This window comes from Rhinoraja longicauda, chromosome 9, assembly GCF_053455715.1.
Source record: "Rhinoraja longicauda isolate Sanriku21f chromosome 9, sRhiLon1.1, whole genome shotgun sequence".
NCBI classification, from domain to species: domain Eukaryota; kingdom Metazoa; phylum Chordata; class Chondrichthyes; order Rajiformes; family Arhynchobatidae; genus Rhinoraja; species Rhinoraja longicauda.
The window spans coordinates 6,437,110-6,455,592 of record NC_135961.1 but is presented as its reverse complement, the minus strand read 5'-3'; the positions used below and the strand labels follow the sequence as shown (position 1 = coordinate 6,455,592).

The 18,483-nt window shown below is 44.5% G+C and overlaps 1 protein-coding gene across 3 annotated transcripts in view; it reads right to left on the bottom strand.

The window, feature by feature from the left end:
* LOC144596453 (uncharacterized) overlaps positions 1 to 18,483 on the bottom strand; it is a 133,660-nt gene that overhangs the window by 16,173 nt on the left and 99,004 nt on the right. For all 3 annotated transcript variants that reach the window (XM_078404719.1, XM_078404722.1, XM_078404720.1), the window contains one exon: positions 201 to 310. In XM_078404719.1, the coding sequence (XP_078260845.1) occupies positions 201 to 310 (110 nt within the window). The remainder of the gene's footprint in view (positions 1 to 200; positions 311 to 18,483) is intronic.

Sequence of the window (18,483 nt, the reverse complement as noted above, 5' to 3'; positions counted from 1 at the left end):
TGATAAGGGAATAATGTTTAGTGCAAGGTAAAGCCATCAAGGATAGTCCAAGGGTCACCAATGAGGTAGATAGTAGTTCAGCATTTGTTATTTATTATTTAACGAACACAATGACATCAGATCTAATATTGTCCATTTATATTTTCCATCATAAGTAATTTAGGATTTTACTTCAGAAAAAAGAAAACCAGTGGACTCACCGATGGGCTTTCGCCACATTAGCAATGGAGCGATTGTACATCTGGTAAAGCATGTCAAATTGCACCTCTCCACGATGAGGAGCCTCCTGCTTTTGTTTAAGGTTTTTCACCTGGTAATCACAATTAACATGAAAAAATAAAGAAACACCCACTTTGTGTCACTATTAAGTATAACCTCAAAATTAAAAATAAACAATTGTACTATGGAATTTTACATATGCTGGTAAAAATGGTTAAGTCCCCACGTGGCATAATTCACCGAGGTAACCATAATGAGGCCCAACCTGTTGCATCCACATATATTCTTTCAGCGTGGGCCACTGGATAGAGACCTAGGAACGCAGGTTGACATCAAGACCTGTAACACTTTGGCTATTCACAGCAGCTTAACTGCCACCATAGCTGAGAATGGATGACTCCAAGAATGCTTGAGGTGAAACCTGGGACCTTTCTTACCGCTGCATGGCCAAGAAAAACCTTTTATGTAAGTTTAAATATGAAACTGTAATGCTCCCAACTCCATCAATATCCAGACTTGATCATGATCATGAAGGTAGCAGCAAATGTGTTAAAGACTAAATACTGATTGAGAATGATCAGCCATGATCACATTGAATGGCGATGCTGGCTCGAAGGGCCGAATGGCCTCCTCCTGCACCTATTGTCTATAAATAAACTCATTTGGGTAGAATTTTTTTAATGGCTCCCTGATTTGCTGTGAGGCCTCAAAGCAAAGCACCACTATCTGCTGTTATTCTGCAGTTTCTTAATACATGACACAGCTGCAGGATTTCAAAACCACCATGATGAGAAATACGGCCGAGAATCTGCTGGGAAAGTCAAAGCACCCCTGGCACATCTCATGGCACACCACCAGATTCAGGGACAGTTTCTTCCCAGCTGTTATCAGGCAACTGAATCATCCTACCACAACCAGAGAGCAGTGCTGAACTACTATCTACCTCTTTGGTGACCCTCGTACTATCCTTGACCAGACTTTGCTAGCTTTACGTTGCACTAAACGTTATTCCCTATACATTGTAAATGAATCGATTGTAATCATGTATTGTCTTTCTGCTGACTGGATAGCAGGCAGCAAAAGCTTTTCATTGTACCTCAGTGCACGTGACAATAAACTAAACTGAACTGAACTAATCTAAACTTAACTACTATGAAGATCAAACTCAACAGTTTAGGAAGGTGATATCCTGTGAGTCACTATTATCAAATATCATTAGATCTTTTGTGCCATTCAGTTGACAAGGAGAAGATTAATTCTTGTTTGGAGCGACACACAAATGTGTTAAAAATTAAATCAAATCATCTGGGTTGAATTTTCATTATGGCTCCCTGATTTCCTCTGTTTAGAAACATAGAAACATAGAAAATAGGTGCAGGAGGAGGCCATTCGGCCCTTCGAGCCAGCACTGCCATTCATTGTGATCATGGCTGATCATCCACAATCAATAACCCGTGCCTGCCTTCTCCCCATATCCCTTGATTCTACTAGCCCCTAGAGCTCTGTCTAACTCTCTCTTAAATCCATCCAGTGATTTGGCCTCCACTGCCCTCTGTGGCAGAGAATTCCACAAATTCACAACTCTCTGGGTGAAAAAGTCCCTACTCACCTCAGTTTTAAATTGCCTCCCCTTTATTCTAAGACTGTGGCCCCTGGTTCTGGATTCGTCCAACATTGGGAACATGTTTCCTGCATCTAGCTTGTCCAGTCCTTTTATAATTTTATATGTCTCTATAAGATCCCCTCTCATCCTTCTAAACTCCAGTGAATACAAGCCTAGTCTTTTCAATCTTTCCTCATAAGACAGTCCCTCCATCCCAGGGATCAATCTCGTGAACCTATACTGCCTCAATTACAAGGATGTCCTTCCTCAAATTAGGAGACCATAACTGTACACAATACTCCAGATGTGGTCTTACCAGGGCCCTATACAACTGCAGAAGAACCTCTTTACTCCTATACTGAAATCCTCTCGTTATGAAGGCCAACATGCCATTAGCTTTCTTCACTGCCTGCACGCCAACTTTCAGTGACCGGTGTACAAGGACACCCAGGTTTCGCTGCACTTCCCCCTTACCTAACCTGACATAATTGAGATAATAATCTGCCTCCTTGTTTTTGCCACCAAAGTGGATAACCTCACATTTATCTATATTATACTGCATCTGCCACGCATCTGCCCACTCACTCAACCTGTCCAGGTCACCCTGCAACCTCCTAACATCCTCTTCGCAGTTCACACTGCCACCCAGCTTTGTGTCATCTGCAAACATGCTTGTGTTACTTCTAATTCCTTCATCCAAATCATTAATATATATGGTAAACAGTTGCGGCCCCAACACCGAGCCTTGCGGCACTCCACTCGCCACTGCCTGCCATTCTGAAAAGGACCCGTTTACTCCTACTCTGCTTCCTGTCTGCCAACCAATTCTCTATCCACGTCAACACCCTACCCCCAAAACCATGTGCTCTAATTTTGCTCACCAACCTCCCATGTGGGACCTTATCAAAAGCTTTTTGAAAGTCTAGATACACGACATCCACTGGCTCCCCTTCATCCATTTTATTTGTCACATCCTCAAAAAATTCCAGAAGATTAGTCAAGCATGATTTCCCTTTCATAAATCCATGCTGACTTGGACATCCTTTTACTGCTATCCAAATGCACCATTATTACCTCTTTAATAATTGACTCCAGCATCTTCCCCACCACCGATGTCAGGCTAACTGGTCTGTAATTCCCTGTTTTCTCTCTCGCTCCTTTCTTGAAAAGTGGGATAACATTAGCTATCCTCCAATCCACAGGAACTGATCCTGAATCTATTGAACATTGGAAAATGATCACCAATGTGTCCACTATTTCTAGAGCCACCTCCCTGAGTACCCTGGGATGCAGACCATCAGGGCCTGGGGATTTATCAAGCTTCAGTCCCATCAGTCTACCCAACACTATTTCTCACCTAATGCAAATTTCTTTCAGTTCCTCTATCCCCCTAGATCCTCTGTCCTCTAATACATCTGGGAGATTGTTTGTGTCTTCCTTAGTGAAGATGGATCCGAAGTACCTGTTCAACTCTTCTGCCATTTCCTTGTTACCCATAATAATTTCACCCGTGTCTGCCTTCAAGGGACCCACATTTGACTTTGCTACTCTTTTTCTCTTATCTCTACTTTCTAAAAGACAACCGGTATAAATGAATTAAAAGTTCATTTATTGTAAAAAAAAAACAAGAGGCCAAATGACACTGAGAAGCAGAAATCTAAAAGTTTTCAGGTAGGGTTAGTTCAGTTTAGTTTATTGCCACATATAACGAGGTACAGTGAAAAGCTTTTGTTGTGTGCTAACTAGTCAGCAGAAAGACAAAACATGATTACAATAGAGCCATTTTGCAGTGTATAGATACATGATAAGGGAATACCATTTAGTGCAAGGTAAAGCCAGCAAAGTCCGATCAAGGATAGTCCGAGGGTCACCAATGAGGTAGATTGTAGTTCAGCACTGCTCTCTGGTTGTGGTAGGATGATTCAGTTGCCTGATAACAGCTGGGAAAAAACTGTCCCTGAATATGGAGGTGTGCGTTTCCACACTTCTATACCTTTTGCCCGATGGGAGAGGGAGAAAAGGGAGTGGCCAGGGTGCGACTCGTCCTTGATTATGCTGCTGGCCTTGCCGAGGCAGCGTGAGGTATAAATGGAGTCAATAGAAGGGAGGTTGGTTTGTGTGATGGTCTGGGCTGCGTCCACAATTCGCTGCAATACCTTGCGGTCTTGGATGGAGCTGTTCCCAAACCAAGCTGTGATGCATCCTGATAAAGGTTGAAGATTTCCTAAAGCAGAGGGATTCGGGAATGCTAATTCGGATATGTTTCAATGTGGAAGGAGGCTGTCAGATTGGCTGGATGCACATTCCTTGGTTTTATAATTGTAAGCACTGAATATAAAATAAGGATGCGATGTTCAATATTTAGAAGTCATTGGTTGAACCTTAGCATCTGTAGTTCCTTCCTACACTTTTTAACATCCCATTTGGAAAGGCCTTGGATAACAGATTAGGAATTTCAATTAGTGTGAACCGGTGTGAAAATCTGAAGTTATTCTCTTGATGTTACATAATGTTATGCAGAGACCTGATAAAGAAAATGTCTACACAGCACCTTTCACAATCTCATGACAATGGAAAGCACTACGTCGGCAATTTTTTGCAGTTTAGGAAATGTGGAATTACACTTCCATGCAGTAAAATTACAGCAAATGTTCCAATAACATGTCAGCCACTTGAGTATCCTGACTTGCTGAGTATTTCTGGCATTGTCGTTTCTGATATAACAACTGGAAATGATTTTGCATGGGGAAAGAATATTGACCAGCCCACTGGTGATAACGCCTGCTTTTTTTTTTCAAACTAGTTCCTTGGATTAATTCACGTTCAGCTGTGAGAACTGAAAATTCCTTTTGGGTGCTGAAAGTGCTCTCAGGGATTGATGATGCTTTGAATTAATATGGGATCTGGTTGTGTGTTTGAAACTGTAGCTTGCAAACAAAGGTAGATTTGCAAAGGCCAGGCACATCTGAGACTTGCTTATCTGAAAGCAATGGCAAATTTTGGTAATCAATAAATCAATAGAGGTAAAAAGTCAGGTTGAGTGTGTAGGAAGGAACTGCAGATGCTAGCTTACACTGAAGATGGACACAAAATGCTGGAGTAACTCAGCGGGACAAGCTGCAAGCAGCTCTGGAGAGAAGGAATGGGCGACGTTTCGGGTCGAGCTTCTTCAGACTAAAACGTCACCCATTCCTTCTCTCCAGAGATGCTCGCTGCCCGCTAAGTTATTCCACAATTTTGTGTCTATCTTCGGTGTAAATCGGCATCTGCAGTTCCTTCCTACACATATGGAGGCTATCGTTCAGCTTGGTCCTGCTCTCAGCTGAAAGCTATCAATGTCATTTTCCACTTAAGGTTACTGGATGCAAAAATAAGTGCCTAGCACAGATTATGATATTAAAAAATCAGCAGAGGGTCAGGTACGGTGTGCCCACTGCGATCCTGGCTCAAATCAGCTGACTCAACAGAGACTGGGAATCGAACTGAAGAATATCCTCATCTGTAAGAATCACTCTGATATCATGGTCTGAAGAAGGGTCTCGACCCGAAACGTCACCCATTTCTTCTCTCCAGAGATGCTGCCTGTCCCACTGAGTTACTCCAGCATTTTGTGTATATCATGGTCTACTTATCTGTTATAACATCAAAAATGTAGAAAAATATAATAATCTTGCATGCCTATCCGGTATAATAATAAATGCCCGATCTCAGTTACAGCTTTTTACAGTAAGATCTCTTGGTTCCTGCATTTCAAGCATGTTCTGAATTTTGCAGGGCAAAGAATTTCATTGAACTCTATCATGTGACTATTCCGGCATTCACCTCCTTACCAATTCCTTACCAAGGTGGTACCTTGAGCTAAAGGCTGCCTAAATTGACTCAAGGCCCCATCATTGCCACTTTAGATGATAATCAACATCTTGATGCTGTGTTAGTGAGGTTGAATTAACAGTCAGCCAAATCCCAATCCCATATTGACCTTTCTGACCTGGGCCTCCTCCACTGTCAGAGTGAGGCTCAGCACAAATTGGAGGAACAGCACCTCATATTTCACTTGGGCAGCTTACACCCGAGAGGTATAAATATTGACTTCTCTAACTTCAAGTAACCCTTGCTTTCCCTCTCTCTCCATCCCTTCTCTATCCTAGTTCTCCGACAAGTTTGACTATCCCCTGATTATATTTTACTTTGTATGCCTCATAGTCAACTTCCCTTAGCTAACAATGTTCTATTCTACATTTTCCTTGATCTTTGACCCCTTTGATCGCTCGTTTTCACACCTTACCCATATTTCTCGTTTCCCTCTCCCCTGATTCTCAGTCTGAAGAAGGGTTTCGACTCAAAACATCACCCATTCCTTCTCTCCAGAGATGCTGCCTGCCCCGCTGAGTTACTCCAGCATTTTGTGTCTATCTTCAGCCAATTCTGTAATCGGTTTCTCCACCACTGCCTCACCAACAAGTATTCTTTCCTCACTCCTGCCAAATCAGCCCAGAATCCAACTCAATCTGCCTTCTGTGTAGGAAGGAATGAACTGTTTTACACCGAAGACAGACACAAAATGCTGGAGTAACTCAGCAGGCGGCTTCTCTGGGGAGAAGGAATGGGTGATATTTTGGGTTGAGACCCTTCTTCAGACTGAGAGTCAGGGGAGAGGGAAATGAGATCTGTAAGGGTACAAAGACAATGTAAGGGATGTGTAGGAAAGAACTGCAGATGCTGGTTTAAATAGAAGGTAGACACAAAATGCTGGAGTAACTCAGCGGGACAGGCAGCATCTTAGGAGAGAAGGAATGGGTGAAGCAAGTCTGAAGTTCAGTCTGAAGAAGGGTCTCGACCCGAAACGTCACCCATTCCTTCTCTCCAGAGATGCTGCCTGTCCTGCTGAGTTACTCCAGCATTTTGTGACTACCTATAGACAGTGTAAGGTGTGGATAGAACAGTTCAAAGCAGACGATGATCAAGGAAATGTAGAATGGTTCATGGTTCAATCAGTGGAAAGAAACAACAAGGCTTGCAAACACTAAAATTAATCAGGAGGACAGTGAAACTAGTTGGAGTACTAGGGTGGGGGAGGGACAGAGAGAGAGGGAAAGCAAGGGTTACATGACGTTAGAGAAATCAATATTCAAGCTGCTGGGTTGTAAGCTGCCCAAGCAAAATTGTGAGGTGCTGTTCCTCCAATTTGCTTTGGGCCTCACTCTGACAGTGGAGGAGGCCCAGGACAGAAATGTCAGTGTGGGTAGGAAGGAACTGAAAAGGCTGGTTTACATTGAAGATGGACACACAATGCTGGAGTAACTCAGCGGGACAGGCAGCATCTCTGGAGAGAAGGAATGGGTGACGTTTCGGGTCGAGACCCTTATCGGCGAAACCAAACGCAGGCTCGGCGATTGTTTCGCTCAACACCTTTGCTCAGTCCGCCTTAACCAAGCTGATCTCCCGGTGGCTGAGCACTTCAACCCCCCCTCCCACTCCCAGTCTGATCTTTCTGTCATGGGCCTCCTCCAGTGCCATAGTGAGGCCCACCGGAAATTGGAGGAACAGCACCTCATATTTTGCCTGGGCAGCTTGCAGCCCAGCGGTATGAACATTGACTTCTCGAACTTTAGATAGTTCCTCTGTCCCTCTCTTCCCCTCCCCCTTCCCAAAGGGGCTCGACCCGAAACGTCACCCATTCCTTCTCTCCTGAGATGCTGCCTGACCTGCTGAGTTACTCCAGCATTTTGTGAATAAATACCTTCGATTTGTACCAGCATCTGCAGTTATTTTCTTACACTTCTTCACACTGATGTCAGTATATCAGTGTGGGAATGGGAGGGGCAGTTAAAGTGTTTGGCAGACTGAGCGAAGGTGTTCAGCAAAACGATGGTGCAGTCTGTCTTATCCTCATTATTTGGATATAGCTCGGTCCTGGATCTCTTTCATCCAGTTTTACTATGAATCTTTCAGAGAGGGTAATATTTTATGTCCCCAGGGTAGGAGTACGAATTATCTGATGGCTGTCTCCAAGTAAGTGCTAGACCTTAAGAAAGTAATTTACAAGTGGAGGTGGCCTAAGTGGCATCCCTAATGTTAATGAAGTCTTCATACAATTGACACCGAGGTGTCTTAGATACTCTCAAGATGAAGAGATGTCTGATTCTCAGGCCCCAAGACTAATTTTATAATGTGTAAGAAAGAGCTGCAGATGCTGGTTTAAACCAGTTAGACCCAAAAAGCTGGTGTAACTCAGCGGGGCAGGCAGCATCTCTGGAGAGAAGGAATGGGTTGTGTCTGAAGAAGTGCCTCGACCCGAAAGATCACCCGTTCCTTCTCTCCAGAGATGCTGCCTATCCCGCTGAGTTACTCCAGCTGTTTTTGACTCATTTTATAATGTCATCTCCACTGTTGATTGAATTTTTTATTCTTAATAGCTGTATTGACACAAAAGTTTTGGCTGCTCGAATCAATCTGTGGTTCTCAGACTTCCCTTCTCAGTACAAAACCCTGTGTGCTGCCAGTTGCCATAGTCTTAACCTGTTTAGCCTTAACTGCCTTATCATTTTGTCGGAATTACTCTCTTAGTGGTGCTGTGTGGAGGAGGTTGGCTCAATGCCATGATCACTGCATGAATTAGAATTAAGAATAGACTTGAAGCAGAGCCTCACATGTTGAGAGCTGGTCAATACTGAACCAGAACAATTTGAAGGATGTATCGGAAGGAACTGCAGATGCTGGTTTACACTGAAGATTGACACAAAATGCTGGAGTAACTCAGAATGAATGAATGAATGGGTGACGTTTCGGGTCGAGACCCTTCCTCAGTCTGAGTCAGTCTTAGTCAGTCTGTGGAAGGGTCTCGATCTGAAACGTCACCCATTCCTTCTCTCCAGAGATGCTGCCTGTCTTGCTGAGTTACTCCAGCATTTTGTGTCTATCTTCAGAACACTTTGAATGTGGTTGCTGGACAACAATCATGTTTGGCTACATTAAAGTCATACATTCATCCAACTCATCCATGCTGACCAAGACTCCCATCTAAACTAAACACATATCCATCTAAACCTTTCCTATCCATGTGCCTATCCAAATATTTTAAAATGATAAAATATTTTAAAAATATTTTTAAAATTTAAAAACATATATTTTTATCGTGTCTGCTTCAACAATTTCCTCTGGCAGCTCATGTGATATACGTTCCACCCTCAAGGTGAATAACTTGACCCTCAGGTTCCTATTAAATCTTTCCTCTCTCTCCTTAAACACATGCCCTCTCATTTTAATTCCACAATCCTGGGAAAAAGACTGTGTGCATTTTAGCTACGCCACTTGTGATCTTATACACCTCTATAAGATCATCCCTCAGTCTCCCATGCGCCAGGAACGTAGTCCTCGCCATCCCAAACTCTCTCTATAACTTAGTCCCCCTCTCTATAACTTAATCCTCATAAATCTTTTCAGCACTCTTTGTAGTTTATTGGCATTTTTCACAGAGCAGGATGACCAAAACCGAAGATACTGCTCAAGTGCAGCTTCATCATCCTCTTGTACAACTGCAACATAATATCCAAACTTCTACTTCGCTGTCCTTATGAAGACCAGCGTTCCAGACCACATCCTCACCACCCTATCCCACCCGTGATGCCACTTTCAGTGATCTATGTACTTGTACTCCTAGATCCCTCTGCTGTACAACACCTTCCAGGGGCATTGGCTCCTTGATTTAAGGTGAAATGACACAAAGTGCTCATTGCATGTGGCCCACAAGACAATGTCCTCGGCTCAAACATCTTCAGCTGGTTCATCAATAAGTAAGGTCAGAAGTGGGAATGTTCGTTAATAACCACACAATGTTCAATTCCATTTGCAACTCGTCAGCAAATGAAGCAGCCCCTGCCTGCATGCACCAAGACCTGTATGGGGTGGCGTGGTGGCGTAGCGGTAGAGATATTATACACACACACACATATATATATATATATATGTATATATCTATATATATACATGCACATACTCTTGTTACCCCCGAGCTCGCACCACCTCCCCAATTGCTTTCATCCCCGCTTCTGATGCCACCCTCGATTCACAAGGTGCACCAGCGAGCCCTTCTTCACCCACCGCGAGGTCCAGTTGACACGGCTGTTGTAGCGGCCCCTGGGGGCAGTACTTTCCTCAAGCCGCTGCCACCGACAAGACCCGCTTAGTAACCCTGGGTCTCCCTACCCTCCCACCTGCTGCTGCTTCTTCCAGTCGGCCCATTGCTTTGTCCGCTCCCCGCTCCACTGCCCCCTCCTCCTCCTTCTCCCATCCTTTCTTGCTATTGAGGGCATATTCTTGCTATTGAGGGCGTGCAGCGTAGGTTTACTAGGTTAATTCCCGGAATGGCGGGACTGTCATATGTTGAAAGACTGGAGCGACTAGGCTTGTATACACTGGAATTTAGAAGGATGAGAGGAGATCTTATCGAAACGTATAAGATTATTAAGGGGTTGGACACTTTAGAGGCAGGAAACATGTTCCCAATGTTGGGGGAGTCCAGAACCAGGGGCCACAGTTTAAGAATAAGGGGTAGGCCATTTAGAACGGAGATGAGGAAAAACGTTTTCAGTCAGAGAGTTGTAAATCTGTGGAATTCTCTGCCTCAGAAGGCAGTGGAGGCCAATTCTCTGAATGCGTTATAGAGAGAGCTGGATAGAGCTCTTAAGGATAGCGGAGTCAGGGGGTATGGGGAGAAGGCAGGAACGGGGTACTGATTGAGAATGATCAGCCATGATCACATTGAATGGCGGTGCTGGCTCGAAGGGCCGAATGGCCTCCTCCTGCACCTATTGTCTATTGTCTATTCTGTCACTTGGCCCCTCCCCCCCCTTCCCACTGCTGCCTCCTCCTCCTTCTTCCCCAGAGTTGCCGACCTTGGAAGATGTTCGCTACTACGGTGGGGGAAGCAGAAGGAGGTGGCGGTGGAGAGGCTGTGGACAGAGCAATGGGAGAAGGGCTACAAGTTGAGCTGCAACAGCAGCAGGTGCACTAGTGGTGCAGACCTGCGGCATTGGCAACTTGATTTAAGGTCAAACCACACAAAATGCTGGAGTAACTCAGCAGACTGAATCAGTCTGAAGAAGGGTCCCGACATCACCTATCCATGTTCTCCAGCGATGTCGCCTGACCCACTGAGTGACTCCAGCACTTGGTGTTCTTTTGTATATTAACCAGCATCTGCAGTTCTTTGTTTCAACTACATACAATTATAACACCTTCATCAGTTATAGTGGACAATCTGCAATGTATGTATGTATGTATGTATGTAGACACAAAATGCTGGAGTAACTCAGCGGGACTGGCAGCATCTCTGGAGAGAAGGAATGGGTGGTGTTTCGGGTTGAGACCCTACTTCTGACTGACGTCAGGGGAGTGGGCGGGACAAAGATAGAATATAGTCGGAGACAGTAAGATTGGTGGGAGAACTGGGAAGGGGGAGGGGATAGAGTGGGAAAGCAAGGACTATTTGAAGTTAGAGAAGTCAATGTTCATACTGCTGGAGTGTAAACTATCCAAGCGAAATATGAGGTGCTGTTCCTCCAATTTGCACTGGGCCTCACTCTGACAATAGAGGAGGCCCAGAACAGAAAGGTCAGATTGGGAATGGGAGGGGAAGTTGAAGTGCTGAGCCACCGGGAGATCAGGTTGGTTAAGACAGACTGAGCGGAGGTGTTCAGCGAAACGATCACCGAGCCTGCGCTTGGTCTCACCGATGTAAAGAAGTTGACACGTGGAATAGAGGATACAGTAGATGAGGTTGGAGGAGGTGCAAGTGAACCTCTGCCTCACCTGGAAAGACTGTCGGGGTCATTGGATGGAGTTGAGGGGGGAGGTAAAGGGACAGGTGATGCATCTCCTGTGGTTGCAGGGGTGCATGTATGTATGTGTGTATGTATGTATGTATGTATGTGTGTAGGAAGGAACTGCATATGCTGGTTTAAACCGAAGATTTGACACAAAATGTTGGAGTAACTCAGCGGGACAGGCAGCATCTCTGGAGAGAAGGAATGGGTGATGTTTCGGGTCGAGACCCTTCCTCAGATGTGTGTGTGTGTGTGTGTGTGTGTGTGCTTATATATATATATTTGTATAAATATATATTCTTTGATCTGACCATTCCTGTGACATCATTGATCACTGTTTTTTATTGAATTCTGGTCCTCGAGACTTGATTCCTGGCATTGTATAAAATACAAATCTTTCTTTTCTTTAAAATACTCACCAGGAGGTCCTTGCTTCCAGGGCCCACAGCTATTACCTTTGGATTTCAATTACCACACAATTAGGCTTTGAGTGAAGAGCTAAACTCAGCCTCACCCCAAATCTGCCTTTAAAATTAGGACCTCTGAGTTTCAGTTACCTGCACCATTTCAACTGGTCAGCAAAATTTACATGGAATCACACTTTTCTCAACTCTTCGGCACATACTTCAAAACGCTGTGATCCCAAAGCCTCCACATTTCTTCTCAAGTTATTTATTTTGAGCTGATACCATGTGCAAAATACTTTCCCTACTGATCAGTTTGCTCCTTGAATTAAGATGTAAAACATCCGAAAAAGATTAAATATTTGTTTCCAGTATCTTTGTCGAACAGTTCCACCATGCATTTTCACAAATTTGGCAACTTTTCCAAAGTCTGTATACCTGAAATTACGGCTGCACATTCCATACTTTAAAGCATTCAGAGATGTTATATTTGATTCTGAAGAAGGGTCTCGACCCAAAATGTCACCTATTCCTTCTCTCCAGAGATGCTGTCTGACCCTCTGAGTTACTCCAACTTTTTGTGTCTATCTTCGGTTTAAACCACCATCTGCAGTTCCTTCCTGCATATTTCTCTACTTTTGGTTTAGGGTTAAGTTGACGAACCTGTTATTTCTTGTATTCATATTTATGCCTTCATGTTACTGTGTGCGCCTCTGCATTTTTTGCTCCAAGCCAACCCACAAGATGCGATGTGAGAAATATGTGTAACAGGGCCAAACTCGACCACTGGCCACTGGCACTGTTCCAACCTGTTTCAAGCACGCGGTGGTCCAGCCCCTCCTGAAAAAACCTAACCTAGACCCCCACCTTGCCTAGCAACTACAGACCCATTTCCAAACTGCCATTCCTGTCAAAAGTCCTTGAAAAGGTCATTCTAAATCAACTACTGCCTTACCTACACCAAAGTGCCATCCTGGAAAGTTTCCAGTCAGGTTTCAGGGTCCACCACAGCACAGAGTCTGCCTTGTTGAAGGTACACAACGACCTGCTTCTCGCCACCGACACCGGCGACTGTGCAATCCTGCTCCTTCTCAACCTCAGCGCAGCGTTCGATACAGCGGACCACACCATCCTTATTGACCGTTTCCGGTACGGGGTTGGTGTTGATGGTACTGCCCTGAGCTGGTTCGTTTCCTACCTCAAAAATAGGAGTTTCTCCATCAACATAGGCAATTATTCCTCTTCCCCAGCTAGCCTCTCCTGCGGGGTTACACAAGGCTCCATCCTAGGCCCCATTCTCTTCTCTCTATACATGCTCCCCCTCGGCCAAATCATTCAAAGGCACGGCATTTCTTTCCACTGCTATGCGGATGACACACAGCTTTATCTCCCCCTGAAACCCAACAACCGGTCAAATTTAATCAGCCTCATGCACTGCCTTGAGGACATAAAATGTTGGATGGCACAGAACTTGCTTCAACTAAACGAGAGCAAGTCTGAGGTCATCCTATTCGGCCCTCCTGACTCCATCAAAACGATAACAGGCAGCCTTGGAAGCCTATCCTCCCTAGTCAAACCGCATGTCAAAAACCTTGGCGTGATATTTGACTCTGCATTAAAGTTTGACAAGCAAGTCAACGCTGTGGTAAAAGCCAGCTTCTTCCAGCTTCGTACCATAGCTAAAATCAAACTATTCCTCCAATTTGACAACATTGAAAAAATCATCCACACATTCATTTCCTCCCGCCTAGACTACTGCAACTCCCTATACACTGGGATCAGCCAATCATCCCTGTCCCGCCTACAATTGGTCTAAAATGCCGCAGCGAGACTCCTGACGAGTACCCGTAAAAGGGACCCCATCACCCCGATTCTGGCCTCTCTCCACTGGCTCCCAATTCAGTACAGAATCAACTTCAAGCTCCTCCTATTCACATACAAAGCCCTAAACGGGCTTGCCCCCCCATATCAAGAATCTTCTAACCCACCACTCTATCTCCAGGTCCCTCAGGTCAGCCGACTTGGGGCTACTGACTATCCCGCGGTCTAGGCTTAAGCTCAGGGGTGACCGCGCTTTTGCGGTTGCAGCTCCTAGACTGTGGAACAGCATCCCTCTCCCTATCAGAACTGCCCCCTCCATCGACTCCTTTAAGTTCTGGCTCAAAACCTATTTCTACTCCCTAGCATTTGAGGCCCTCTGAGGAGGCGCTGTGAACTGTTTATGTATGTGCTGTTATGTTTGTGTGCCATTGTATGTTCGTTCTTAGTACCTGAACTGATTTACAGCACTTTGGTCAACGTGGGTTGTTTTTAAATGTGCTATACAAATAAAATTGATTTGACTTGACTTGACCTTGCACTAATGATTCCAGTAGTCACACGACAAATTATGAGCACTGAGCTTTGGGGGCAAGGTGTATTGAGCAATGACTGAGCTTAGTAGTGCAGTTGGCGGTATATAGCATTGAGGATAGATTACATGGAGGAGACTACATAGAGTCATAGAGTGATACAGCGTGGAAACGGGCCCTTCGGCCCAACATGCCCACACTGGCCAACATGTCCCAGCTACAATAGTCCCACCTGCCTGCATTTGGTCCATATCCCTCCAAACCTGTCCTATCCATGTACCTGGCTAACTGTTTGTTTCTTAAACGTTGGGATAGTCCCAGCCTCAACTACCTCCTCTGGCAGCTTGTTCCATACACCCACCACCCTTTGTGTGAAAAAGTTACCCCTATTAAATCTTTTCCCCATGAATTAAATCCTTTCATGGCGGATTACAGCCCAGGTGTGAACTGTATCATGTAGTTTTATCAGCCTGCTAATTGCAATGAATTTTTTTTTCCAAAGCTGTAAGACTCCATAAATTTATAATCAGAGTAGAATGTTTGTGACAACACATGTACGTTAAATGTGTTTTTTTATAACAAAAATTGAACGTAAAAATTGCCATATTTGAACAAATATCTGTAAAAATTACAACGCATGGAACTGACAATAGACAATAGACAATAGGTGCAGGAGGAGGCCATTCGGCCCTTCGAGCCAGCACCGCCATTCAATGTGATCATGGCTGATCATTCTCAATCAGCACCCCGTTCCTGCCTTCTCCCCGTACCCCCTGACTCCGCTATCCTTAAGAGCTCTATCCAGCTCTCTCTTGAACTGGTTTGAAAAAGGTGCCAGAAATGAATGATAAACGCTTCTTTCTCTTACGTTATGAAAGAAAGAATAAAAGGATCAAAAGGGACACTATTTCTTTACTGGGGCTTGATCTTAAAATTAATACATTGCAAAGAAATCTGGAGCATGAAGGATTTAAAGTATTTTAAGGTATGCATTGAAAGGTGCCTCACAGGGTTGAAAGAGGTGTAGCACCATGTCTTTGATGCTGTGAGAACAGTTGTTGAGCTTTGTAGTTCCCAGCTCTCTGTATGTGTTACCTCAGTAAAAGTGTATAGTCACTCCTTGGAGCAGGAAGCAGTTTATACTGTAGTGGCCAGCGTACCTCAGTCTATTGTCTAGACTCTTTCTCCACACTATACTAATTACTATTAGCATGACAAAGAGGAGTATGCGTCTGCTTTCTTTTTCTCTCTTTCATTTTTATCTGCCCGCTTTCTACAATCTTGGGAGAGCGCTATGCGGCAGCCCGCAGCCAGACGGAATCATGACAAGCACACCTGTGATCATCGCAACACGAATGAGCGGCTTACTCAAGGTATTCCTGACTCCGATTGGAATTTGCCACAGTTTGAGTGTTGCTTTGTTTCGGTGGTCATATTGGAAGGGCAGAGAGATGAGGAAGCACAACCTTTTTTTAGATTTTCGAGATACAGCGCAGAAACAGGCACTTCGGCCCACCGGGTTCGCGCCGCCCAGCGATCCCCGCACATTAACACTATCCTACACCCACCAGGGACAATTTTTATGTTTGCCCAGTCAATTAGCCTACAAACGTGTACGTCTTTGGAGTGTGGGAGGAAACCGAGGATCTCGGAGAAAACCCACGCAGGTCACGGGGAGAACGTACAAACTCCATACAGACAGCCCCGAGGTCAGGATCGAACCTGAGTCTCCGGCGTTGCATTCGCTGTAAAGCAGCAACTCTACCGCTGCACCACCTACGATGAAGTGTTTCTGGAACTGATATCAATAACCCCCAAAAAAACATATTGCAAAATACCATGAATGTTAACATTCATAAATAACATAATGCTAGAAAATGTGTCCATGTTCTATTTTATACGGGTTGACAGGACGACACAGGGTAAATCCAAAATCACCAAAACTATTGTGCAGGAAGGAACTGCAGGTGCTGGTTTAAACCGAAGATAGACACAAAATGCTGGAGTAACTCAGCGGGACAGGCAGTGGGCCAGACAGTCTGAAGAAGGGTCTCGACCCGAAATGTCACCTATTCCTTCTCTCCAGAGGGTTTGAAGAGGGTCTCGACCTGAAAAGTTACCTACTCCTTCTCTCCAGAGGATTTGATGAAGGTTCTCGATCCGAAACGTCACCCATTCCTTCTCTCCAGAGATGCTGCCTGACCCTCTGAGTTACTCCAACATTTTGTGTCTATCTTCACCAAAACTATTGTCATGAACCTAACTCCCAGGTACTTAACCCACACCTACGGGGAATATTGGCAAGATGTAAAAGCAGATCAGAGAACATTAGGTATGCTGTGCAATTAAATAGGATCGAAAAGGATCCAATAGTGCTTTATTTGTCACTTATGCAACTGCACAGTGAAATTCTTTTTGCACATATTACACATGCCGGCATCGCCACTATTGGCACCATTATTCAAAGTCCAAAGCAGTCAGAGATAATTGATCTTTGAGCAGACTTCGCTGGCTTTATCTTGCACTAAACGTTCTTCCCTTATCACATATCTGTACACAAAATGCTGGAGTAACTCAGCAGACCAGGCAGCATGTAGGAGAGAGGGAATGGGTGATGTTTCGGGTCGAGACCCTTCATCAGGTCTCCTGAAGTCAAAAGCTTTCTTCCTCACATCTAACAGATTTTTTGCATTATTTCCAAAATTCTTTATCATTCCCCACATTCAGATCTAAAGCATTAATACATATAGTCGAAAGCAAGGGGCCAGCTCCTGAGCCTTCTGGAAGCTGTCGGAAGGAACTACAGGTATTATAAGAAGATAACTGCAGATGCTGGTACAAATCGAAGGTATTTATTCACAAAATGCTGGAGTAACTCAGCAGGTCAGGCAGCATCTTGGGAGAGAAGGAATGGGTGACGTTTTGGGTCGAGACCCTTCTTCAATCTGAACTACAGGTGCTGGTTTAAACCAAAGATAGTCATAAAATGCTGGAGTAACTAAGCGGGACAATCAGCATCTCAGGAAGGAAGGAATGGGTGACGTTTCGGGTCAAGGCCCTCCTTCAAACTGAGAGTCACAGGAAAGGGGAATATATCTCTATGTCACTTGTAAAGAGTACAAGTTCGCCAAGGCTGTTACGACTGGGGTGCACAACACTTTTGCTTTTGGGAGATCCTAACACCCGAACACAAACTTGTATTCTTTACAAGAGACGCAGAGAAACATTTGCCGGTTCACATCTCATCAATGAAACAATTCAAAGTGGAGAGAAGCAATGTGCCTAACTCTGAGAGTTTAAAAGGTACTGAAAATGCCAAAGGCCTTTGTGAGGCGATTTCAGGAATCCAGGAAGAATATTGTAGGCAGATGAATTGGCTACTGAAAATTACCCCTCGAGCAATGGAGATTAGGGTGACATTGAAGAGAATAGATTACAGGGTAATCTGAAGAAGGGTCTCGATCCAAAACTTCAGCACTTTGTGTCGATCTTCTTTATAAAAAATTACAGGGAAGTCGGATTGCTCTGAAAGCCTGCATAACCTTGATGGGCTGAATTACCTCATTCCATGCCTTAAGGAAGCATGAAGACAATGAGAAATGGCAGTTCTACCAGTTGCGCTGACAATCCGTCTCTACTCAAGTCTGGAGCATTGACAGGAGCAGAATTACAGCACAAATTTGAAGAAGGGTCTCGACCCGAAACGTCACCCATTCCTTCTCTCCAGAGATGCTGCCTGTCCCGCTGAGTTACTCCAGCTTTTTGTGTCTAACCGGTTTAAACCAGCATCTGCAGTTCCTTCTTACATATAGAGCACAAGTTTCCTCAGTTGCAGGAGAGGCCTATGGGCTTCTAAATTTAGAGCCTGAATTTTCAAACTGAAAAGTTAGAAAGGCAGAAATCTACCTTGGCAATTCAGCACAAATAGGCAGCTGGGCACAATCTATTAAGAGGGCAGCCTCTTTTTGGTTTGAACTTGAGTCACCCCTGCACTCGATAAGGATGGAAGAGGCCACAACCTCTAAAATTCCCTTAAATCTTTACTATATTCAGCAAACATATCCACACTGAAAAAACCCCAC